Source organism: Theropithecus gelada, chromosome 5, assembly GCF_003255815.1.
Source record: "Theropithecus gelada isolate Dixy chromosome 5, Tgel_1.0, whole genome shotgun sequence".
Taxonomy (NCBI): domain Eukaryota; kingdom Metazoa; phylum Chordata; class Mammalia; order Primates; family Cercopithecidae; genus Theropithecus; species Theropithecus gelada.
Genome location: NC_037672.1, coordinates 38,395,222 through 38,420,198, shown reverse-complemented (window position 1 = coordinate 38,420,198; position 24,977 = coordinate 38,395,222). Strand labels below are relative to the sequence as shown.

The window sequence follows — 24,977 nt, the reverse complement described above, 5'->3', positions numbered from 1 at the left end:
CTCACCTCACTGCAATCTCCACTTCACAGGCTCAAGTAAATCTCGTGCCTCAGCCTCCCGAGTGGCTGGGATTACAGCCACCTGCCAACCCGCCTAGCTAATTTTTTAATTTTTAGTAGCAATGGAGTTTCACCAGGTTGGCCAGGCTGGTCTCAAACTCCCGACCTCAGGTGATCCGCCCACCTCGGCCTCTCGGAGTGCTAGAATTACAGGCATGAGCCACCACGTCTGGCCAGCATTCACTCTTAAGCCTTTCTAAATTATTCCAATATTATAAGGACAAATGTTAATCATAACTGTTAATCATGACTGTTCCATCACAGTAACAAATGAAGTTTTTATTTTTCATAAATGAAATGTAATGATGATGTTAACAGTGGACTAGAAAATCTGGAAGTTTTTGTTTTTTTTTGAGACAGAGTCTGGAGAGCAATTACAGTGTCCAGGCTGGAGAACAGTGGCACCATCTCAGCTCATTGCAACCTCTGCTTCCCAGGTTCATGTGATCCTCTCACCTCAGCCTGAGTAGCTGGGACTACGGATGCATGCCACCACATCTGGTTAATTTTTAAATTTTTCTGTAGAGATAGGGTCTCACCATGTTGCTCAGGCTGGTCTCGAACTCCTGGGCTCAAGTGATCTGCCTGCCTTGGCCTCCCAAAATGTTGGGATTATAGGTGTGAGTCACCATGCCTCATCTCTAGAAGTTTTTAATGCATTTTAAAATTATTTAACAGAAAATTCTTACAAAGATATTTTAAGATTACATCACAGCAAGCAACTGTTTATTGGGACAAAGAAGATAAACAAAAAGCCAAATGAATTACTGTAATTAAATCTGTAGTTTATTGACTTTTTTCCTTTTTATTTATTTATTTGAGATGGAGTTTTGCTCGTCACCCAGGCTGGAAGGCAATGGTGCGATCTCGGCTCACTGCAACCTCCCCCTCCCAGGTTCAAGTGATTCTTCTGCCTCAGTCTCCCGAGTAGCTGGGATTACAGGCGCCCGCCACCACGCCCGGCTAATTTTTGTATTTTTAGTAGAGATAGGGTTTCACCATGCAGGCCAGGCTGGTCTCGAACTCCTGACCTCAGGTGATCCACCCGCCTCGGCCTCCTAAAGTGCTGGGATTACAGGCGTGAGCCACTATGCCTGGCTATTGACATTTTTTTAAGCAAAGAGGTGGGGTACATCCACTGTAGTCCAGGCATTCTGGCACCACCTCTGTTATTAACGGGAATCAAATTTAAAAAATTTCTGTGATCTTGAAGGTCTTGAAGTTTTAGAGGGCTTTTGTTTTTCTTTTAGCCACTAGATTTTTCAGGAAAAATTCACCTATTTAGGAAAAAGGAAAACACATTAATATCAATTTAAAGTAAATAATAGTGAGACAACTATTTCAGAATTACATTTTTGGTGTTTCCCCTTTAAAGACGACGTTTGTATTTATTGGCACTTCCCTCTTCTCAAACCTCACTGGCAATATTTTTCTAACCTAAATATCCCCTATATCTTTGGCCTTTCTCCCCGGTAATAATGACTAGAGTCTCCTACTACTATTCTTTCTAGTAGCTCAATATTACGAAGGGTGATCCTACTGTATACATGGGTCTGCACATTTATTCTACTTTATGTGCACTATCTTTCCCTCATCACTGTCAAAGTATTGCTCTTGGCAAAATTCACTTCCAAGAGCAATTCTGCTACATTATTAGGCTGGATCTGATGTTTATAAAACAGACCTCGTTGCAGTTGAGCAGACGCATCTGATGGAATCTCTTTAGCTTATTCCTCTCTAGGGAAGCAAGAGCTCTTCATCTGTAATGGGCTTTCTCCCCACCGCCTGAGTTGTGCCTATGCAGTAAGTTAGCAGCTCAGAGGGCACATTCTCTTTAGGCCATTAGCATTCCATTTAGTCTATTGCTCTTACAGCATGACTCAATGCTTACTGGTAGAACGCAGCACTGGAGGCCTGATTTTACGAGGAGTCTGATTAACTTCTCTTTGCCATCTTACATATGAGTAGAACTGTGATGAGTGTATCTACATATAATCTCTGCAAATCCCAAGGCTCATAACCCAGCCAAGTAATCCATGCTGCTCCATACCTCCTCCGAATGTCGTGGGAGTAGCACCAACTTTACCAGACCCTAATCCATAATTTTAGTCTAATGCTCATCACATACCAGAATTTGATCTTTTCCTGGTAATTTAGAAAGCATCAAAAAGTTCATAATTTACTTCCTTTTATATGTTAGAAATTTTTCTTTAACAAAAGAAAAACTCCTTTCAAAGGATATTACTGTAACCATTCTAGAAGCTGATAGTGGTTCTATCCTTCATATGTATTTTTAGCTTGCCAGTAGTGCTGCTTGAAGATTAAATCACTTGCGATTACTGGTTTTCAAAATCCCCACATCCTGTCAGTCAGCGCTGAATCAAATTCTTGGGTTTCCAAACTATGATGAGCTATTAGTTCATTAAAATGTTTTAAATTACTATTTTTATTTATTTATTTATTTTTGAGACAGGATCTCACTCTGTCACCCAGGCTGGAGTGCAGTGGCACGATCACAGCTCACTGCAGCCTCAACCTCCTGGGCTCAGGTGATTCTCCCACCTCAGCCTCCTGGGTAGCTAGAACTAAAGGTGCCCACCACCATCCAGCAAATCAGCCACCCAGCTAATTTCTGTATTTTTGTAAAGATGGGGTTTTGCCATGTTGCCCAGGCTGGTCTTGAACTCCTGGGCTCAAGTGATCCACCCACGTCGGCCTCCCAAAGTGCTAGGATTACAGGTGTGAGCCACTGCACCCGGCCTTAAATGTCTTTATAGGAACATACTGAATATTACTAATACTGGAGCATTAATTTTTTCAAATAGAATTTGTTTAATTTAAACATATTTAAGATTTAGACTCCAATATATAAAGCAATCATTTAAAACATCACTTTAGATCCAAAAAAAAAAAAAAAAACAAACCAAACCTAGCTTATTTATTTATTTATTTTTGAGACAGAGTCTTGCTCTGTTGCCCAGGCTGGAGTGCAGTGGCGTGATCTTGGCTCACCACAACCTCTGCCTCCCAGGTTCAAGCAATTTTCCTGCCTCAGCCTCCCAAGTAGCTGGGACTACAGGCACACGCCACCATACCCAGCTAATTTTTGTAATTTTTTTTTCTTCTGGAGACGGAGTCTTGCTGTGTTGCTAGGCTGGAGTGGAGTGGCAGGATCTTGGCTCACTGCAACCTCCGCCTCCCGGGTTCAAGCTATTCTCTTGCCTCAGCCTCCCAAGTAGCTAGACTACAGGTGTGCACCACCATGCCCAGCTAATTTTTGTATTTTTAGTAGAGATGGGGTTTTACTATGCTGGCCAGGATGATCTCGATCTCTTGACCTCATGATCCACCCACCTCCCAAAGTGCTGGGATTACAGACATAAGCCACCGCACCCGGCCTAAATTTTTGTATTTTTAGGAGAGACGGGGTTTCACTATTTTGGCCAGGATGGTCTTGAACTCCTGACCTTGTGATCTGCCCGCCGCGGCCTCCCAAAGTGCTGGGATTTCAGGCATGAGCCACCACATCCGGCCAATACCTAGTTTATTTTTAAAGAGACAAGGTCGGACAGGTGTGGTGGCTTACGCCTGTAATCCCAGCACTTTCGGAGGCCGAGGTGGGCGGATCACAAGGTCAGGAGATCGAGGCCATCCTGGCTAACACAGTGAAACCCCGTCTCTACTAAAAATACAAAAAATTAGCCGGGCGTGGTGGCATGTGCCTGTAGTCCCAGCTACTCGGGAGGCTGAGGCAGGAGAATGGCATGAACCCGAGAGGCAGAGGTTGTAGTGAGCCAAGACTGCACCACTGCACTCCAGCCTGGGCAACAGAGAGAGACTCCACCTCAAAACAAAAATAATAAAAAAATAAAAAATAAAGAGATGAGGTCTCACAATGTTGCTCAAGTTCTATTTGAACTCCTGGGCCCATGCGATCCTCCTGCCTCAGTCTCCCAAGAAGGTGGGACTATAGGCACATACCACCTCACCTGGCCTAGCTGTTTCTTTTTTTAATTTTATTTATATTTATATTTATATTTATTTATTTATTTATTTATTTATTTATTTATTTTTTTGAGACGGAGTCTCGCTCTGTCGCCCAGGCTGGAGTGCAGTGGCCGGATCTCAGCTCACCGCAAGCTCCGCTTCCCGGGTTTACGCCATTCTCCTGCCTCAGCCTCCCGAGTACCTGGGACTACAGGTGCCCGCCACCTCGCCCAGCTAGTTTTTTGTATTTTTTAGTAGAGACGGGGTTTCACCGGGTTAGCCAGGATGGTCTCGATCTCCTGACCTTGTGATCCGCCCGTCTCGGCCTCCCAAAGTGCTGGGATTACAGGCTTAAGCCACCGCGCCCGGCCTATTTTTATTTTGAGACACAGTATCTTGCTGTGTCGCCCAGGCTAGAGTTGTAGTGACATGATCATAGCTCACTGGATCCTTGAACTCCTGGGCTCAAGTAATCCTCCTGCCTTCCAAAGTGCTGGGATTAGAGGCATGAGCCACCTTGCCTGGCCTCTTTATTCTTTTTTTTTTGAGATGGAATCTTGCTCTGTCACCCAGGCTGGAGTGCAGTGGCACAATCTCGGCTCACTGCAAGCTCTGCCTTCTGGGTTCACACCATTCTCCTGCCTCAGCCTCCTGAGTAGCTGGGACTACAGGCGTCCACCACCATGCCCGGCTAATTTTTTGTATTTTTAGTGGAGACGGGGTTTTCACTGTGTTAGCCAGGATGGTCTCGATCTCCTGACCTCGTGATCCCCCCGCCTCAGCCTCCCAAAGTGCTGGGATTACAGGCGTGAGCCACCGCACCCGGCCAGCCTATTTATTCTTAATAATTGTAATTGTTAAGTTCAACTGACAGGGACATCAGAAACACTTTCTAGATTAAATTCAGTCTTCAGATATGTTCTATGGATCCTCTCACAATCATTATCACGTGACTTTTTATCCCTTGGAAACTGATTTTATTTTCATAAATCAATTCAAGCTATTGATTAAAATAAGAGCTGAAATTCCAAAGGTAAAAAAAAAACTGCATTGTAGCTAGTAAAACCACTAAACGTTTCTACGGAGAAAAATAATCTTATGGATATTTTTCTGTTGCCTCTGGGGGAAAAATACAAAGAAATGTAATGACGCAAGCAATGCTATCAAACAGATACTTTTCAGTGCTTAAATTGATTGAAATTGGTAGTCTAGAGATGCAGCTGGCAACATTTCCAAATAAATATGTATTTCTCAGAAAACCCTATTAGATGCTTGACATGCTCTGTCATTTCTGAATAATCTACTACTGAAATCTACACATAGAATAAATCAATAAACCAATTGTTTCTGCTTTTACTATATAGTAGCTGAGTTACAAAGCAAGAGGCTGAATTTGTTTAAGAAACAAAGGATTAAGAGAAACTTTTCCTTAACATGATCCCCATGGAGCAAAGCTCCTAAGCATGTTCCAGGAAAAAAACCAACGCCCTCTATCAAGACCACCAAAGGTATTACAATTTGTCAAGAGTTTTAGTGATTGGTGGTAGAACTTAATGTGGAAAGTTAATGGCCTAAATAAAACCATGCCCCGCAATCTACCTTACCTGCTTTATATGAAGAACGCACCAAAGGGCCACTTGCAGTATAATGAAATCCAAGTTCATTTCCTACTTTCTCCCAGTATTTGAATTTTTCAGGAGTAATATATTCTTCAACCTAGATTTAAATAATTACTTCTGATCAGATTTTAGAATTCCTCTTTGATTCTGCAGAAAGTCTATACCCATTTACGCAGAACACTCTTCACTGCATAATTTATCTTGCCTCCACCCTCAGGCTTTTGTCCTCTCCCTCCTCCCTGTTTGCTGGTTACTTGTTGGCCACTCTACTGGGATGTAAATACAGGGAATTATAGAGGCAGGGAAGCATATCAATTTTGTGCTACATTGGCTATTCCAAAGGACAGAGAAAGAAGAGATTATCTACAGAGATTATTTATCTGTATTTTTCCTTCATTAACAGGTAAATTCAAGAATTACTCATGCCTATCTGATTCTTGAGGACAAGACTGTCTTACTCAATTTGTATCTTCTGCTTAGCACTGTGACTGGCACATGGTCACTGCTCAACACAAGCTTCTTGAATGAATGGATAAACGTCCATGATAGAAACAGAAACAATGGTTTCCCATTCTTACTTCGCCTCTGGCTCTAACATAACAAAAAACAAATTACACAATAACCAAGTGTAAATGAGTGCCATTTCCCAACTTTTAAATTCTTTTTCTCTAGGTTCACTTGAGTTGTGAAATTTGTAGAGAAAATGGGGGAGGCAGCAAATATGTACCAATGTAGCTGATTTATGTAGATAATAAAACTGGGACTTACCAGTATACAGCTGACCCTCAAACAACATGGTAACTGCACAGGCCCACTTACGTAACGTACAAAATGTGTGTTAATTGACTGTTGTTATTGGTAAGGCTTCCGGTCAACAGAAGGCTATTAGTAGTTATGATTTTTTGGGAGTCAAAAGCTATACATGGGCTGGGCGCAGTGGCTCACACCTGTAATCCCAGCACTTTGGAAGGCTGAGGCGGGCAGATCACCTAAGGTCAGGAGTTCAAGACTAGCGTGGCCAAAATGGTGAAACCCCGTCTCCATTAAAAATATTAAAAAACTGACCGGGTGTGGTGGCTCACACCTGTAATCCTAGTGCTTTGGGAGGCCAAGGTGGGTGGATTGCCTGAGCTCAGGAGTTCAAGACCAGCCTGGGCAACATGCCAAAATTCCATCTCTAAAAATATAAAAAAATTAGTCGGGTGTGGTAGTTCGTGCCTGTAATCCCAGCTACTCAGGAGGCTGAGTCATGAAAATCGTTTGAACCTGGGAGGTGGAGGTTGCAGTGAGCTGAGATTGTACCACTGCACTCTAGTCTGGGTGACAGAGCGAGACTCTGTGTCAAACAACAACAAAAATATCTATATCTATATCTATATCTATAGATATAATTTAGCCAGATGTAGTGGCACCCGTCTGTAGTCCCAGCTACTCAGGAGGGTGAGGCAGGAGAATCACCTGAACCCAGGAGGCAGAGATTACAGTGAGCCGAGATCGTGCCACTACACTCCAGCTTGGGCGACAAGAGCAAAACTCCATCTTAAAAAAAAAAGCAAATCCAGATACGTGTACCTTAAGATGACGCCTTGTTGGCTGCATATATTGTCCTAAAGTCAAGCAGTCTACATCTGCCTCACGAAGTGCTGTAGGAAGAAAAGCACAAATTACATTAGCAAATACTTTAATTGTAGACCTAACCATAATTTTCCTGAGGAATATTTAAAAATGGTGTGAACTTTGTGACAGTCCATAATCCTCATGTTGGGGAATAAGATAACACCTATTCATTCAAAAGTCCTGTTTGTAGTAAGGACTGAAAACAGTAATAATTAAGACAGTCATGTAGGGCTTATAGATACAAGGATAAATACTTCTAATAGTACAGAATAAATGTTAAAATAGTCGTGGAGGGTGTTTTAGAGTAGGAGTCTGTTTGGCAGAAAAGGTATGGGAAATGGTATATGCAAAAACCTGAATGCACCTATATTATAGAGCAAATGTGTTGCATTAGGTTTTTACTCAATGCACAAGATATGCTATGGGGGCTGTGATTTAAACTGTGACGTATCAGAACCTTTCTAATAAACTGCGTTCAAATTTGGTAAACAGCAGCTCTTAATTACTATATGAACTTACTACTCTTTGAACCGCTAAATAACTACAAGCAATCTAAGGATCCTCTGCTAAAATTAAAACTTTTATTCCCAAAGTTTAAAAAGTCCAAGAATCACAAAGTACATGGAATTATGGGACTAAGGTTCAGCAAAGTCCAAAGCACACCATGTTATGTGACAATGCTACAAGTAAGCTCTTTCTCAGAGGCTTGGATTAGTCTCATTGATCTATGAACTGTCAGTGCCTGGTACCTGGCTGGCTCTCCAAAAGTGTCCAATGATAGAATGAGAAAAGTGAATGAAATCATGCTATCAGTGGATGCAAGGATGGGGAATAAAATGGGATATAAATTTCGTACCCTGAGCTTCATGCATGTCACTCCATGAAATCCCAAGAAAATTTATTTCCTTTGCTTTATTTTCTTTTTTAACTTGTATTTTAGATTTGGGGGTGCATGTGCAAGTTGGTTTTCTTTTTATGCTGCCATTTATAACCATATACTTTGTTCTTAGAAGGGCCTTCAAAGTGAGTGGGTTCCTGCTATTACTCAAATTAGATGGGAAAGATTTTTTCATTTTTCAATTTCTTTACCTTTCATTGTTGCATATACTTGCTCATCATTCTCGCCTAAACCCAACATTATAGATGTTTTAGAAATAACATCAGGCTGAACCTTCTTGGCATGTTTCAGTACACATAGGGACTGATCAAAATTGGCCCGAGGATCACGAACCTTACTGGAAAACAGCAGGACTGTTGTCAGCAAGAATTACAACAAGTTCAACCAAGTACATAGTTACGCAAGCAACCTGAAAGACCAGAGAAGTACATTCTGCACATTATCTTAAACCACATAGTTGAAAGGTAGCATTTATGCACAAATGCCTAACTGTTAATTTAGGAAAGAAAAGGCCTCACTGGGCTCCCTAGCTCTGCCTCAAGCCTGGGGCAGAGAAAAGTACAATGGAAGAATTTACTTCAGTTTATGCATTGAGAAACCAGAATTCTGAAGCGAAAAATTAGGAGAGAAAGGAAAAAAAGGCAGAAGTAAGAGAGTCTCCATGCTGAACAAAGAAAAAAAGAAGCTGAACCCACGTCAGAGGGTTGAAACTTTCATGTTCATTTCTTTTCTGAAGACTAAGCTGCCCTCTGCTGGTGAGTACACAACACTGCCACCTCTTAGGTAAAGAAATGCATGATTCTGGAATTTTCACTGGAAAGGATCATGTTTCTTAAGTGAAACCAGGGAAACTGGCACCCACTGGTGGTGGTATCACGACAAGGTTGCAACAGGCTGTGTACCGTGGCTTAAAGTCATTTAAGCCAAAAGGCCAGAAAGCTTCTGATGTTAAACCGGATTTCATTTCAATTCTAAAGCAGCTTTATTTTCTGTAATTGTTTTTCATCAGACACTAGTTAACAGGAAAGAAACAAATTTATGAATTTAAAAATAACTGAAACTGACAATATAGAAATTACTTTTTAACAGAATTTCTCCACTGAAATTAAGTTATGGTCTCTACTGTTTATGATTTAGTGAAAATGATGGTTATTGTTTACTTTAACTTATTTCAGGTTCTATGGCACAGATCATATGTAGAAGCTAATCAAATCACTGCTAAATGCTAAATTAAAGAAAAAATGATATTAATCTTGCCTGAAGCTTAAAATGTTCATTTTTCTAAAATTTGAATGGATGTGGATAATAATCCTTACTTTTTACATGAGTGTTACTTGCCAATAATTACTCTTAATTACTGAAATTATTAGGAGTAAGAAAGCATAGTGTCTACCTTTTTAAAAAAGTACATCTGAATGATATGAGTTTTTCTTTTTTTTTTTTGAAGTCTCGCTCTGTTGCCCAGGCTGGAGTGCAGTGGCACTATCACTATCTTGGTTTACCGCAACCTGCACCTCCCGAGTTCAAGCAATTCTCCTGCCTCAGCCTCCAGAGTAGCTGGAATTACAGATGCGCTTCACTGCACCTGGCTAATTTTTTGTATATTAGTAGAGACGGGGTTTCATCATGTTGGCCAGGCTAGTCTTGAACTCCCAACCTCAGGTAATTCGCCCGCCTCGGCCTCCCAAAGTGCTAGGATTACAGGCGTGAGCCATGAGTTTTTCTTCTGCATCATTCATTACACATATTAGTGCTGTGTATGTGTGTATATATATACATATATATATATATATATATTTTTTTTTTTTTTTCCTTTTTTTCTCTTTCTAGATGGAGTTTTGCTCCTGTTGCCCAGCCTGGAGTGCAATGGCGCGATCTTGGCTCACTGCAACCTCCGCCTCCCGAGTTCAAGCGATTCTTCTCCTGCCTCAGCCTCCCGAATAGCTGGGATTACAGGCATGTGCCACCACGCCTGGCTAATTTTGTATTTTTAGTAGAGATGGGGTTTCTCCATGTTGGTCAGGCTGGTCTCGAACTCCCAACCTCAGGTGATCTGCCTGCCTTAGCCTCCCAAAGTGCTGGGATTACAGGCATGAGCCACTGCACCCAGCCGAATATATTTTTGAAGCCTTTTCTTTAGAATTACAACCAAAGCAATTGCTCTAGTGTAATTTTTCCCTCCTTCGAAAACTTTTTTGTGGGGAGGGGGAAACAAACAACTCATTGAAATTTGCAGTCTGATATTATTTTTAAAAAAAAGAAAAAAAAGATGTTCATTATTTGTGTGTATTAAAACACACACAGTAACTGTTAGTAATATGAATTAACACCTTAATGTTTATAATATAAAAATTAAGTATATTATAAATATAAAAATACAATTATGCAGTATAAATATAGTGTTTATAATATAAACACTAAGTAACTGATATTGCTGGGTGGAAATACTATTATGGATGATATTTATGCTGTTTTTGTTGGTGATATTTTCTGATTTTTATGTAACAGACATAGACTGAGTTTTCCTAAAAAACAAAAAAGAATAGTTTCCTTTGTAAAAGTCGATGGCAAAGTTCACCCCTGGAAAAGGTAAGTATATATGGCATATTTTGACCCACCTAACTTTCCAACATTACTTTGTACACGTATTCACCTCTGTAATTCCGGGACTGTTTCTACATTATGTGCATACACGTCTAATCCTGACAGAGCAACTTTTTCTATTGCTTTGAGATCACCTCGAAAATCAGGAGTAAGACATTCCACAAGGATTTTTGGATTCCTAGGGGGAAAAAAGAGAATTATCAAACAGAGAGAAAGAACTGACATACCTGTTGCTCAAAACAGAAATTATCGGTACTCATTCAGTATGTTTCAACACAGTAACCTTTAGAACTTTGCCAAGCAAAGTATGAACATACAGATGTTCATACATGAACCATTATAAAAAAAGAAAAAAAAAGCGGAACATTAAATACTATGTACGCAGTGGTTAAAACACACCTGTAGGCAAACTGAATAAAATTTCAAATTATATATAGTAGACTTTTAAACCTAATTTGAGTAGGTTTTAGAAAAAGTAAATAATTGCAAGAAACTAAAATATGAAATATTAAAACATCAAATATAAAACTTTACTCTTTGGAAAGTAAATTGAGATATTTCTTATATAAATGTGAATATTATTTGATTGCTTTAATTTTGATTTCTTTAAAAAGTTATCAAATCATGCTCTCCTCCTTTCCTCTAGGCAAATATTTCACAAGTACTATGGGTTTTAAAAACTATTTTCTGGGTTGCTGAGTCATGAGCTTTGTTAAACAAAGTATGAGCTAAACATTCATCTTCCTATTTATGTTGTGGCTATATCTATTCATCCAAGCATTATAATGTGAAATGGGTCACAGAGCTGTTCCCTTTGACACCAGCAAAAATGACTGAAACAGCTGACAAATTTTTTCATAAACCCACTGGCAAAGTGTCTAGAGTTGTTCCCTGGAAGAACAGATGTAGAAAAGACTACATGTACACCCTTATCATGAACATATGAGATGTTCAAAGAACATGTCCTAGAATTCTGGGTTTTTTGTTTTTTTTTTTTTTTTAAATAAAAACAGGGTCTTGCTCTGTTGCCCAGTGCATCATAGCTCACTGTAACTTTGAACTCCTGGGCTCACGCAATCCTTCTGCCTCAGCCTCCCAAGCAGGTAGGACTACAGGCGCATGCTACCACATCCAGCTACTTTTTTTTTTTAATTTATTTTTTGTAGAGACAGCATTTCCCTATGTTGCCCAGGCTGGTCTTGAACATCTGGCCTCAAGCAATCTTCCTGCTTTGGCCTCCCAAAGTGCTAGAACTATAGGCGTGAACCACTGTGCTTGGTTCTACTGCTTTTTTAAACTGCAAGCTAAGACCCATTGAAGCTTGTAAAATAAACAGTGGGCTGCAAACAGATTTTTCAAAAATGAACTATAGTAAATAGAAAACAGAAAATACTAGGGAATCATTTAAAAAATTTACTAAGTGTGCTTAGGTGCCAAACTAGTACTGAGTTGTAGAAAATTAGAATCATCCCAGCACTTTGGGAGGGCGAGACAGGAGTACTGCTTGAGGCCAGGAGTTTGAGATGAGCCTGGGGAATGCAGCAAGATTCTGCCTCTAAAAAACAAAATGAAAAAAAAATTAGCCGAGCGTGGTAGTGTGTACCTGCAGTCCCAGCTACTTGGGAGGCTGAGGCAGAAGGACTGCTTGAGCCCAGAAGTTTGAGGCTGCAGTGAGCTATGACCAGGCCATTGCACTCCAGCCTAGATGACAAAGCAAGACTGTCTCTTAAACAAAACAAAACAAAAAAAACCAGGCTGGGTGCGGTGGCCCAGGCCTGTAATCCTGCACTTTGGTAGGCTCAGGTGGGTGGATCAATTGAGGTCAGGAGATCGAGACTATTCTGGCCAACATGGTGAAATCCTGTCTCTTACTAAAAGTACAAAAATCAGCTGAGCGTGGTGGCATGGGCCTGTAATCCCAGCTACTCGGGAGGCCGAGGCAGGAGAAATGCTTGAACTAGGAGGTGGAGGTTGCAGTGAGATGGCGCCACTGCACTCCAGCCTGGGCAAAAGAGTGAGACTCCATCTCAAAACAAAACAAAACAAAAATCATTACTAAGAAGACCAGGTTTATACTTTTTAAAGAAAATTATTCAAAGTTTAGACTAATGCTCTAATATGAGGGAGGGATTCTATGGGCTAAAAGTCTATAGATAAGTTCATGTTACTGACCCCCTAAAATTCTCTGCAAATATGTATCTGTACATACAAATATGCTTTTTCCAAAGAAACGTGTACATAATTTCCAGTGAATTATCAGAAAACTATGAAACTCCCCAAAAAGTGAATAATCCCTGCTTCAAGGTAAAGAACTTAAACTAAACTCATGTGGGTCCAAAACGGTCCTTAAATTACACAAACAAATGCAAAAATAAGTACCTTTCCTTTAAATATGATACAGTCTTTGCAATGTGTTCAGCTCCCCCATCAGGCATATCTAGAAATAAAAGAATCCACTGCTCAAGATGATGTCACCATTTAGAGCCAATTTCTGGTAGAGGCCACCATGACACACTAACCGTCTCGATCTACAGATGTCAGGACAACATAATCCAGACCCCATTCTGCAATTGCCTTTGCAGTATTGTAGGGCTCACTGGCATCCAGTGGAGGAGGATTTCTTGCAGTCTTAACAGAACAAAATCTGCAACCTCTTGTACATGTATCACCCATCAACTAAAAGAGAAATGTTACAATTTAAATCAAATAGACAGATGACCCTTAAGGACATAATGTTGAGAGAATAAAGCAAGTTGCAAAGAATGCATACAGTTTGGTTCTGTTTATAAGAAATTTGAAACATTCAAAACTAAATGATAGTCAAGGAACACAAATATATGTGATACAACTAAAAAGAAAGGGAAATAAACTCAGCAATAATAATAGTGTTCAGGGAAGAGAAAAGGGGATGGGATCAGGAAAGGACACAAAATTTAAATTTAAAAAACAAAGCAGGGTGCAGTGGCTTGCTCCTATAATCCCAGCTACTCTGGAGGCTGAGGTGGGAGGATTGTTGAGAGTTTGAGACCAGCATGGGCAACACAGCGAGACCCTGTCTCTAAAAATTAGCTGGGTATAGTGGCATGTACCTGTAGCCTCAGGTATTCAGGGAGGCTGAGATGGGAGGATCACCTGAGCCTAGAGTTCCAGGCTGCAGTGAGCTATGACTATGCCACTGCATTCCAGCCTAGGTGACAGAGTGAGACCCCCATTTCTTAAAACAAAATAGAAACACAACTGAAAAATGGGATTCTAAAATACAGTTTAGGGGCTACAGAGGGGGATTCAAAGAAAATGCTAATGTTTTAATCTCAAACTGGAGGTATGAAGGTGTCTGTTCTGTTATTCTTTATAACTTACACAGTTTATAAAATACTTTTTTTTTGAAACAGGGTCTTGCTCTGTAGTCTAGGCTGGGATGCAGTGGCATGATCACGTCTTACTGCAGTCTCGACTTCTTGGACTCAAGTGATCCTCCCACCTCAGCCTCCCCAGTAGTTGGGTATACAGGCAAGTGCCACCATGACCAGCTAATTTTTTAAAACTTTTTTTTGTATGGACAGGGTTTTACTATGTTGCCCAGCTGGTCTCGAACTCCTGGGTTCAAATGATCTGCCTGACTCAGCCTCCCAAAATGCTGGGATTACAGGCATCAGCCACTGCACCTGGCCTATGAAGATACATTTCATCTACTCAATAATCAAAAAAGATGATTTTAAAAGACATAAAATATGTAACAGATCAATGTGCAGGTCTCCACGAATGTGAAAACAGAAAGCACAGCTCCTTCTTGTAGAATATATTAAACAGAAAACACACAAAAAGTTAAGCAATCATGAATAATGTTTCCAAAAACTGAGAGGAGAGGTATCTCAAGGCAGCGTGTGATTAACTATCACATAAATGAAACAACCAATAACAGATTTATGCAGAGAAGAGTGAGATCAAAACAGGTTGGATTATTCCATCAGGTTTTTTCTTAATATTTTTCATAAATGCAAATGTAATGAAAAATCTGACCAGAGATTCATAACGCACATTTTTAGGAAGAAGACAGAACATATTCCCTTTCAGTTTCTAGACTAAAGCTGTAGAGGCTGAGGCTGGCCCTACCATGATCGTGGCCGTAGCGGTGGCATATTCTCCACCTCCCCAACACTCTCCAATATTGGGACATCGAGCTTCCTCACATACCTGTGTACAAAAGGAAATGGAACACCATTAGGTTGACAATATCCACCAACTAAACAATTGGTGACTGTGATTAGACATTTTAAACTGCTCATTGTTTACAACATATTTTTGAAGACATCCACTATTCAAAAATGCTGTTAAGACCAGGTGCGCTGGCTCATGCCTGTAATTCTAGCACTTTGGGAGGCTGAGGGAGGATTGCTCGAGCCCAGGAATCTGATACCAGTCTGGGCAACATAGTGAAACCCCACCTCTACAAAAAATCGAAAAGTTAGCTAGGCATGCTAATGTGCATCTATACTCCCAGCTACTCAGAAGGCCAAGGAGGGAGGATCACTTGAGCCTGGGAGGTCAAGGCAATTGTGCCACAGCGCTCTAGCCTGGACAACAGAGCAATGCCCTGTCTTAAAAAAAAAAAAAAAAAAAAGAGGCTGTTAAACTGCCAAACTCTATATTAAAATTAGAGTGTGGTGAGCATGTCCTATAGAGGTGTACTCCCTTACACAATTATATAAGAATGGACAGACTTGAATTTTTATTTTTTTAAAGATGGAGTCTCACTCTGTCGTCCAGGCTGGAGTGCAGTGGTGCCATTTTGGCTCACTGCAATCTCCACCTCCCGGGCTCAAGTGATTCTCCTGCCTCAGCCTTCCGAGTAGCTGGGACTACAGGCTCATGCTACCAAGTCCAGCAAATTTTTTTTTTTTGTATTTTTAGTAGAGACGGGGTTTCGCCATGTTGGCCAGGCTGGTCTTGAACTCCTGACCTCAGGTGATCCTCCCGCCTCGGCCTTCTGAGTGCTGGAATTATTGGTGTGAGCCACCACACCCGGCCAAACTCTCATTTTTAAATTAAAAACTTTATGAATGTATATACTTCATATGTGCAAATAAAAAAGTCTGAAAGAATATATACTGAACAGTTATAGGTAAAAGAGCATGCTTTATATATGGCATTGTGTATGTGACATAGCTTCACATTTAATTTTATATTCTTTCCAATGAAACAAATATCTAATTTGCAATATAAAACAAACAAAGCTTTGTTTCCAAACTTGTAGGGCAAAAAATCTTTTTGTTTGCAGGAAAAATGATTCTAAATATATTTCCATTCCTGGTAGTAATGTATCACTTAACATATTTACCTTCTTTGCTATTATTTATATATTTGTTAATAATTTTTAAGCTATATAAATGTAGAAACACGGCTTTTGGTTAAGAGGGATAGTTTACACTTTGACAACTTACTGTATGGAGGTTTAAATTCCGCAAAGTGTTTTTCAGTTTATTGTAATTTTTCCCCATGGGAATCTCTGTCTTTAGCCATGGAGGTAGTCTTAACCTAAGGAAAGTCAAACATAACGATTAACAAATATGCTGCCAAATAATTACACAGCTTTGAAGTTAATTTCTTCTATTACAATTCCTAGTTAATACTGTTTCTATAATCTTAGAATAACTCTTATAATTTCTGTCATAAGAGTAAGAACACAGAATCAAATTCAGCCTTGCTCAAACCACTTTAGAAAACACCAATAGGCCAGGCGTGGTGGCTCAAGCCTGTAATCCCAGCACTTTGGGAGGCTGAGGCGGGTGGATCACGAGGTCAGGAGATCGAGACTATCCTGGCTAACACGGTGAAACCCCGTCTCCACTAAAAATACAAAAAACTAGCTGGGCGTGGTGGCGGGTGCCTGTAGTTCCAGCTACTTGGGAGGCTGAGGCGGGAGAATGGCGTGAACCCGGAAGGCGGAGCTTGCAGTGAGCCGAGATCATGCCACTGCACTCCAGCCTGGGAGACACAGCGAGACTCCGTCTCAAAAAAAAAAAAAAAAAGAAAACACCAATAATGGGGCCAGGCACCGTGGCTCATGCCTGTAATCCCAGCACTTTGGGAGGCCGAGGCAGGCGGATCACCTGAGGTCCAGAGTTTGAGACCAGCCTGAACAATATGGAGAAACTCCGTCGCTACTAAAAATACAAAATTAGCTGGGCGTGCTGGCACATGCCTGTAATCCCAGCTACTCTGGAGGCTGAGGCAGGAGAATGGCTTGAACCCTGGATGCAGAGGTTGCTGTGAGCCAAGATCGTGCCATTTGCACTCCAGCCTGGGCAACAAGAGCGAACTCCATCTCAAAAAAAATTAAAAAAAAAAAGAAAACACCAATAATGGAGTGTAACCGGGCACTATGCTCATGTCTACCTTTTTTGCAAAGCCAGAGTTACACTATTCTAATAAGAGAATGAGTTTTTGAATATCTCATCCTTCATGAATGATACTGCCAAAAAGTACTCTATTTGTTTAGAGTGACGTAAGATCACAACAGTGCACTGTCTGCTCTATATTCTAGATTTTATAGTGGTTACTCAACGTAAAAAAGATCTAAAATTTGGAGTGGAGATTGTGAATCCTTGGTTCTCCATGACTTCCATCCACTTGTGATACAGAAGGAGCTGGATTAAGTTCTCTCTCAACACAATCTACCTTCTACATAAAATTCCATAACTCTTTTAAATTAAGGTAAGGTATCCATAGGTCATATGTAAATTGACTAGGAGAAGCACACGTTAGATCATCAACACCTAGTAACCCAGATCTAACAGACTAGTAGTAAGGCAATAATCTCTACTCTGAAGAAGTTGGATGCTGGGTAGAAAATGGGGAGATGGGCCGGGCGCGGTGGCTCAAGCCTGTAATCCCAGCACTTTGGGAGGCCGAGATGGGCGGATCACGAGGTCAGGAGATCGAGACCATCCTGGCTAACACGGTGAAACCCCGTCTCTACTAAGAAATACAAAAAATAGCCGGGCGAGGTGGCAGCGCCTGTAGTCCCAGCTACTCGGGAGGCTGAGGCCGGAGAATGGCATGAACCCGGGAGGTGGAGCTTGCAGTGAGCTGAGATCTGGCCACTGCACTCCAGCCTGGGCGACAGCGCGAGACTCCGTCTCAAAAAAAAAAAAAAAAAAAAAAAAAAAGAAAATGGGGAGATGGCAGTGTAACATAGTAAGGGCACACAGAAAAGAGAAAGATTCCAACAATTTCATCTGCTTACCTGTTCTGTCTAGTTGTGTTATCACATCTTTCTAATGATTTTTAGCTAAATTTAACAAGTCTGATATAAAAAACAGATTCTAGGGCTTGGTTATATCTGAAAATAATGCACAACAAAGGAATGGGACTTTAAAATTATCTCAAATTTTCAATTACCTTTCTCCTTTCTGGCGTTTTAGGTTTCCTTTATATTCATCCCAGGTGCTCCTGTCTGCAAGATCACCAGATACAAAATCTTGAAGGTCTGGTCCATTCTGTAAGAGTTCCTTTTTTTCATCTGGCACGGAACTTAATGGTCTGACTGGGCTGCATAAGTATCTCCCAAATACCTAATGAAAGAGTTCATTATGACATTAATTTAGTGGAGTCCGGAATAATTTAGTTTTAACCCATCATAACACCTAAAAGTAAGCCTTTTGGTAAACCTAAAAAAGTGTTTCAGAAATTATGTCAAACTAGGAGCTCTAGTATTCTAGGGCATTAGAATGTAATATAAAAGATGACTGAAGGAACCAAACCTAAAAGAGAATAAGAGTTGACTGTTTACTACTGAGTTTAGAATTGATTTGGAAATCTCTGGAACTATCTAATATACATCACACTTTCATGTACTCCACCTACCAGGAACTACATGTTTGTCTTTCAACAAGATTGAACTGCAATAACTGAAGAAGGTGCCACAGTTTAAAATTGTTCTGGTCCTGACTTGAATCAGGGGCGTTTAAAGTGAAGTGTGCAATAAATCTCTCGAGTTTTGAATAAGCATAATTGTTTAAAAGTAGGTTAATAACGCCCAGTTGGTTTCAGATAACTGGAAGGGGGAAAACCAAGCCTAACGTTTTTTACCTTTTTTTTTTTTTGAGACGGAGTCTCGCTCTGTCGCCCAGGCTGGAGTGCAGTGGCGCGATCTCGGCTCACTGCAAGCTCCGCCTCCCGGGTTCAAGCGATTCTCCTGCCTCAGCCTCCCGAGTAGCTGGGATTACAGGCACGCGCCACCACGCTCAGCTAATTTTTGTATTTTCAGTAGAGATGGGGTTTCACCACATTGGCCAGGATGAACGATTTTACTTTCTAGGTTACATTTTTTCTGTGTTTGAACATGGCAGTCAAGAACATAAGAAATCATGGTATTCGGCTTTTACATCTTAACACAAACATGCACGAGACAGCCAGAACACTACAAAATCCGCGAGTCTGCACATGTAACGCAAAAGAACCTTCGACAACTCAAAAAGAGTGCCTGTTAGGGTGTTGCACGATTGCTACTGCACTTCTCAATGTCTGCAGCTAAAGCCTAGAGGACAGGTTTGTGTTCTCTGCGGCTAGAGTGGTGTCTTACACACAGTAAGAGTCCAATACAGAATAGCTATGTAGGGTGCTCACTGCAGTGCTCCATAAATATAGGGTACAAACCACTCTAAACAGAAAATAAGTCCTTAGTGCCGGCCCAGAGACACTTTCAAACAAACTGATGCCAGAGACTCTATATCAATATCTTGCGGTTGGTAGAAGAATTACATGAGATTACACGAAAAATGTTTAAAACTGGCGTTGGCTAGAAGTAAATGCACTGACCTTTATTATTGGGCGTGGGCGCTCTGAAGGGATAGGATCCCCCCACCCCACGCCCAAACCCGCTCGCCCCGCCGCTCACCCGGGGCCCCAGGGTGCGCGCTGCATCCCCGCAGCGTAGAGACATTTCCTCTTTACAACTAGCGCAGTGCAGGGATTGAGAGATCGCTAATTCCCGGGAAAGGACAGGTCGGTAACACGTCGCTCCGTTTACGACAAACAGCCGAGCTGCTCCATGATTGGCTGCTTTAGCCATACGTGACGTCGCGCACTTATGACGCAATACGCAGGCCCCCCCCCCCTTAAGGGATACAAGTACGTAATGACGAAACACGTTCTTTCTTTGCTGCGTCTACTGCCAGGTGAGGATGTTTCTGTGCTCGCGGGGCATTAGGAATCTGAAGCCATCTGTTCTGGGAAAGGCTGTGGCGCGGCTCCCACTCTCGGAACCTTGTCCTGTTTGTCCCCCAGCTCGGCAAGCGCCATATGAGCTTGGCGGCGCCGGATGCGAATCCTGTTTTGGGCTTTTTGGCCTATTCCCGCCCCTCAGCCTTGCCAGGATGGCGCCGCCCGGATAGAACTTCCAGGGTTGGGCTGAGCGGGAGTTCGCCTGCTGGGCCTCGTAACTCTCGCTTTGGGGCTGCTCCTTCCGGGCTGGGACGCACTGGGGCCCGCTGTCGGTGTCCCGTCCTCCAATATCGTCTCCGGAACTTCCGCCTGGCAGTCTCCGGTAGGAGTGGAGCTCTGTGCGGCGTAGTTTGGTGGAAAAACGGGCCTTGGGTCGGCCTCACCCCCAGTGTTTGTGTTTCAGAATGAAGACCATTCTCAGCAATCAGACTGTCGACATTCCAGAAAATGGTATGAGACTTGATATCTTTTTCACACATCTTTACTACACGTTCCAAGCGTTGTGTGGCCTGACGAGTGTGTTCTCTCTTCTAGTCGACATTACCCTGAAGGGACGCACAGTTATCGTGAAGGGCCCCAGAGGAACCCTGCGGAGGGACTTCAATCACATCAATGTAGAACTCAGTCTTCTTGGAAAGAAAAAAAAGAGGGTGAGGGTTTTTCTTCTGGTAATTCACTTGCTCGTTGGACGGTGGTTTATAACAGCATCACATTTGGTTACTTTAACAATTTTCGAATTGAGGTTCAGTGTTTTAGCTTTAAATGTTGCTGTCCAAAATACCAGCCAGTTTTCCGTTAGTGAAATTGAAAAACCAGATTCTTAACACAGAGAATTATATAAAACTCAAATGTAGTGGTCGTCAGTGACACGTCTTAATAGTGTTAGAAGTTTGGTTTATTTTCCTAGTGGTTGCTTTGTAAAAATTCTAGGAACCGGCAGTAGGTCTGTAACACCTGATGATTTAATTTTCCAGAAGGGAAGTTTGTTGCAACTTGTCCAAAGCTTAACTTTTGGGAAGTTTTATAGGTGGTTGGATTTTTCCAGTTGAAAACCATGTGCTTTGATTAGGGTTAATTCTAGAATCTTAAAGTAATTGGGTAAGTGATCTGTTATCTTTTAAGCCTGCATATTTCTGGAAAGAATACGTTTTTCTATTACAGCTTCGGGTTGACAAATGGTGGGGTAACAGAAAGGAACTGGCTACCGTTCGGACTATTTGTAGTCATGTACAGAACATGATCAAGGGTGTTACACTGGTAAGCAGATGAATCAGACTTCTTTGTTTTGGAAAGGGAGGTTTCTCAAACCTTTGCTTTATACAGCATAAATGTCTCTTTCAGAGAATGGGTTACGCATTTTATTTGGTGTAATACACACGAACTTGGCAAAAATAGGCATCTCTGGGTCTTCAAGCGATAGAGCTGAGAGCAAAGACCAGATGGGTACAACATGTTTGTTTTTTCTGTTTGGGGGTGGGGGGGGGGGTTTGAATCAAGACTGGGGTCTCCCTGTTTTGTCCAGGCTGAGCTTAAGGGATCCTCCCACATTGGCCTACCATAGTACTGGGATTGTCGCATGAGCCACCATGCATGGCTAGATGGGTGCAGTTTTTAAAAAGTAGGCTAATGGTGAATTTTCACATCTTCCGAATTTTCTTTTTTTAAAATAGGAAATCTACAGTTGCAGTACTAGGTGGCAATCAAATCTCACCATCAGGACCCCTCGTTAGGATAGAAAATGATGTAGTTTCTGAGTTTTCTGTCTGTTGGTCCCTATTCTTTCCAACCCACCTTCTCTCCCCTCAGGATAAAAAGTTCATGCTGAAATGGTTTTCAGTTCTTGGCCATGTGCTGTACCTTAGTACTACTCAGTAAATGTTAGTCTAATGTCAGACATGAGGGCTTTGGGGTTCTCATTAAAAGAGGGCAGCATTGTTCATTGAGGGCATGAGAGAGAGTGAAATAAATGCCTCTGTAAGGAGCTTTACAGTCCACTGAATAGACAGAACAATGTTTATAAAGTTTGGTTCAGGTGACAGTTCTTACAAAATTTTAAAACTATTAAAAATATTCTTCAGCATTGGTAATAGCTTGCTTATTTAATATAGGGCTTCCGTTACAAGATGAGGTCTGTGTATGCTCACTTCCCCATCAACGTTGTTATCCAGGAGAATGGGTCTCTTGTTGAAATCCGAAATTTCTTGGGTGAAAAATACATCCGCAGGGTTCGGATGAGACCAGGTATGTGCGTACCCTCAGATAGAATTAAGAAATTTTTCCTTCATATTTTTTTTTCTCCTTTTCCACTCCCAACCTCTTTCATAGTTTAGTTGGCTGGTGTGTTGTGTTTGTGCTGAATAAAACCAGATTTATTTTAGAATTCTCTTGATTACACTTGTAACTGTTGGTGCTACTTGAGGGTTTATATCATATTGATTACGATTTCAGAAAGTTGATACATTGGAGTAGTTTGTAGTGGTGGTTGTATTTAACTTGGCAAATGAAATATTTTAAAGACTTGTAATTTATAAAAGGTGTGTATTTATGGAGCACAATGTGATGTTTCAATACATTTATATTCTGTGGAATGACAAAATCAAGCTAATTAACACATCCATCACTCCATTTCTTTGTGGTAAGAACCTTTAAAATCTAAAGAGAAAACTACATGAGTAGTGGTTAATAGCCTAGCTTAAATTTCAGCTCTCACTGTCCACCTTGGGCGTATCATCTCTCCGTAGCTTAAAATTGCAAACATCTTTGATTAAATGACTTAAAGTTGAAAAATAACAGTGCATGCGTAATACATAGTAAATACTGTAGGTTTAAAAAAATTTTTAAAGATTGGTGCTTTTTATCTGAGGCAGCGTCTTGTTCTGTTGCCCAGGCTGGAGTACAGTGGTGTGATCTCAGCTCATTGCAGCCTCCACTTTTGTGCTCAGGTGTTTCTCCCACCTCAGCCACCCCACTAACTGGCACTACAGGTGTCTGCCACCACACCCAGCTAATTTTTTATTTTTTGTAGAGACTGTTTTGCCACATTGCCCAGGCTGGTTTCATGATTTCAAGGAATGCTATTGTGCCTGACCCCAGCTAATTTTTTAAATTGTTTGAAGAGGGAGGGTCTTGTTATGTTGTCCAGGCTGGTCTAAAGTAAGACTTGCACAAGGCTTTGTACAACTAAATTCTGGCAAATTGAATACCTTAATTAAATCACCGAAGGAGTAACCACCGTAGGACTGTGATTCATTCAAGTAGGAACACAAATAAGATTCTGGCACAGGTAAGGCAGGTGCTGTAAAACCAAAATGGTTTTTTTGTTTGTTTTTTGAGACAGAGTCTCGCTCTGCCACCCAGGCTGGCGTGCAGTGGCACGATTTCGGCTCGATGCAACCTCTGCCTCCTAGCTTCAAGTGGTTCTCTTGCCTCAGCCTCCTAAGTAACTAGGATTATAGGCACGTGCCACCACACCCGGCTACTTTTTTGTATTTTTAGTAGAGATGAGATTTCACTGTGTTAGCCAGGATGGTCTTGATCTGCTGACCTCATGATCCACCCTCCTCGGCCTCCCAAAGTGCTGGGATTACAGGCGTGAGCCACTGTGCCTGGCCCCAAAATCTTAAGACAAGGTTCTTTTGGTGCATGGAGTTTTACATGGAATAAATTAGTGCCTCTGCAATTTAAATATTTTTTACACAGATCTAGTTTGGTGTTGATGCTATGCACATGCCCTCTCCCCTTTTAGGTGTTGCTTGTTCAGTATCTCAAGCCCAGAAAGATGAATTAATCCTTGAAGGAAATGACATTGAACTTGTTTCAAATTCAGGTTTGTATGTTTACTATTTCTAATTATGCCTACAAGATTTTATCTAAATCTTGTTTAAAATACAATATTTTGCTAATTTTTATTTGGTTAGCTTTTTAAAATGTGAAGTTAAAAAGGTAACATTCTGAAATTTTAAGTAGAGCATATAATGAAATATATTCTTTTTAAGATGGGTTAGGCTGATGTATTAATTGCTATATCTTCTCTCCTGTAGCGGCTTTGATTCAGCAAGCCACAACAGTTAAAAACAAGGATATCAGGAAATTTTTGGATGGTATCTATGTCTCTGAAAAAGGAACTGTTCAGCAGGCTGATGAATAAGATCTAAGGTAAGTTCTTGTAGTGTCTTAAGTTTTATTACTGCTTTAGTTGAATGAAGCTCTAAATTTACTAAAAGACTTAAACTGGAGTTGTAGTCCTAGAAAATGGAGTTAAGCATTCTGGAACACAGTAAATTTGACAGAATAAAAGATGGAATTGGCATGCATTTTATTATGTATAGTTTACCATGAATCAATAAGTCATAGTCCTGAGGTATGTTTTAGATCATTTAGAATATAGTACAAAACAAAAGGTTAGTACTTTTCTAGGCAAGGGTATTGATGGGAATGACCGATTTTTTTTTTTTTTTTTTTTTTTTTGCCCAGTTATCCAGCTACAGAAAGAAGATGCCAGATGACTCCTAAGACCTACTTGTGATATTTAAATGATGCAATAAAAGTCCTGTTGATTTGGAGCTTCTTAAACCTGTTATCCTTGTTAGCTAGTTTTTCTCCCTTGTGGAACAAGGAGCTTTAATCTGGTTCTTGAAGGAATAGCAGGGATATATTTTAGGCAAGAGGAATATTGTACCAGTGACAGGCAAACATGAGGCCGTTGATCATTGCATATAGAACTTTAGGAATACCCTGAAGGTGTCTAAATTTGCTGAGGCATGAATTTGAATATTTGGTAAGGCAGATGTTGTCTTAGTCATCTTTGGAAAAACAGCTGAGGAGTAGAACAAAGTGATACAGCATCAGTTAGAAGGTGCATTTGGTTTGGTTCATGGTCTCAATAATCTTGTCCTTTACCCTCCCTCAGCCATTTACTTCCATATCCTAGAACTTGTTTTTGAAAATTGATAACCCTTCCGTAATCTT

At 40.9% G+C, this 24,977-nt stretch overlaps 2 protein-coding genes across 11 annotated transcripts; one reads left to right on the top strand and one right to left on the bottom strand.

Annotated features, from left to right (window-relative positions):
- Positions 1-755: 755 nt before the first annotated feature.
- Positions 756-19,945, bottom strand: LIAS (lipoic acid synthetase). Of its 5 annotated transcripts, none has more exons than XM_025385630.1 (11): positions 19,684-19,945; positions 18,186-18,358; positions 16,226-16,319; positions 14,898-14,978; positions 13,304-13,460; positions 13,164-13,221; positions 10,834-10,962; positions 8,372-8,517; positions 7,238-7,308; positions 5,651-5,762; positions 756-1,336 (listed from the first exon to the last, which is right to left on the bottom strand). In XM_025385630.1, exons 1-11 carry the CDS (start codon positions 19,855-19,857, stop codon positions 1,284-1,286), a joined length of 1,248 nt encoding a protein of 415 aa, XP_025241415.1. In that variant the 5' UTR covers positions 19,858-19,945; the 3' UTR covers positions 756-1,283. The 5 variants fall into 5 exon arrangements, with proteins under 5 accessions (XP_025241415.1, XP_025241418.1, XP_025241416.1 ...); XM_025385632.1 differs by lacking the exon at positions 756-1,336 and adding an exon at positions 6,244-6,248 and having other exon boundaries at positions 5,668-5,755; XM_025385633.1 differs by lacking the exon at positions 5,651-5,762.
- On the top strand, positions 19,911-24,586 carry RPL9 (ribosomal protein L9). Of its 6 annotated transcripts, XM_025385641.1 has the most exons (9): positions 19,911-19,963; positions 20,413-20,459; positions 20,544-20,659; positions 21,171-21,266; positions 22,118-22,250; positions 23,755-23,835; positions 24,050-24,164; positions 24,233-24,244; positions 24,491-24,586. In XM_025385641.1, the coding sequence occupies exons 2-7, from the start codon at positions 20,414-20,416 to the stop codon at positions 24,154-24,156; spliced, it is 579 nt and encodes a 192-aa protein (XP_025241426.1). In that variant the 5' UTR covers positions 19,911-19,963; position 20,413; the 3' UTR covers positions 24,157-24,164; positions 24,233-24,244; positions 24,491-24,586. The 6 variants fall into 6 exon arrangements, with proteins under 6 accessions (XP_025241426.1, XP_025241422.1, XP_025241425.1 ...); XM_025385637.1 differs by lacking the exon at positions 24,233-24,244 and having other exon boundaries at positions 24,483-24,586; XM_025385640.1 differs by lacking the exon at positions 24,233-24,244 and having other exon boundaries at positions 24,050-24,168; positions 24,483-24,586.
- Positions 24,587-24,977: the final 391 nt, after the last annotated feature.

Bases quoted from the DNA above. Each gene is read 5' to 3' on its own strand.
- RPL9 (XM_025385635.1), top strand. From the start codon at position 20,414: ATGAAGACCATTCTCAGCAATCAGACTGTCGACATTCCAGAAAATGGT. The intron at 21,267-22,117 runs GTAAGCAGATGA...TATTTAATATAG, and splicing joins TGATCAAGGGTGTTACACTG to GGCTTCCGTTACAAGATGAG. The intron at 23,836-24,049 runs GTTTGTATGTTT...TCTCTCCTGTAG, and splicing joins TGAACTTGTTTCAAATTCAG to CGGCTTTGATTCAGCAAGCC.
- LIAS (XM_025385630.1), bottom strand. From the start codon at position 19,857: ATGGCTAAAGCAGCCAATCATGGAGCAGCTCGGCTGTTTGTCGTAAAC. The intron at 14,979-16,225 runs GTAAGTTGTCAA...TTTTGTACACAG, and splicing joins GGAATTTAAACCTCCATACA to GTATGTGAGGAAGCTCGATG. The intron at 5,763-7,237 runs GTACACGTATCT...ATTTAAATCTAG, and splicing joins CAACAAGGCGTCATCTTAAG to GTTGAAGAATATATTACTCC.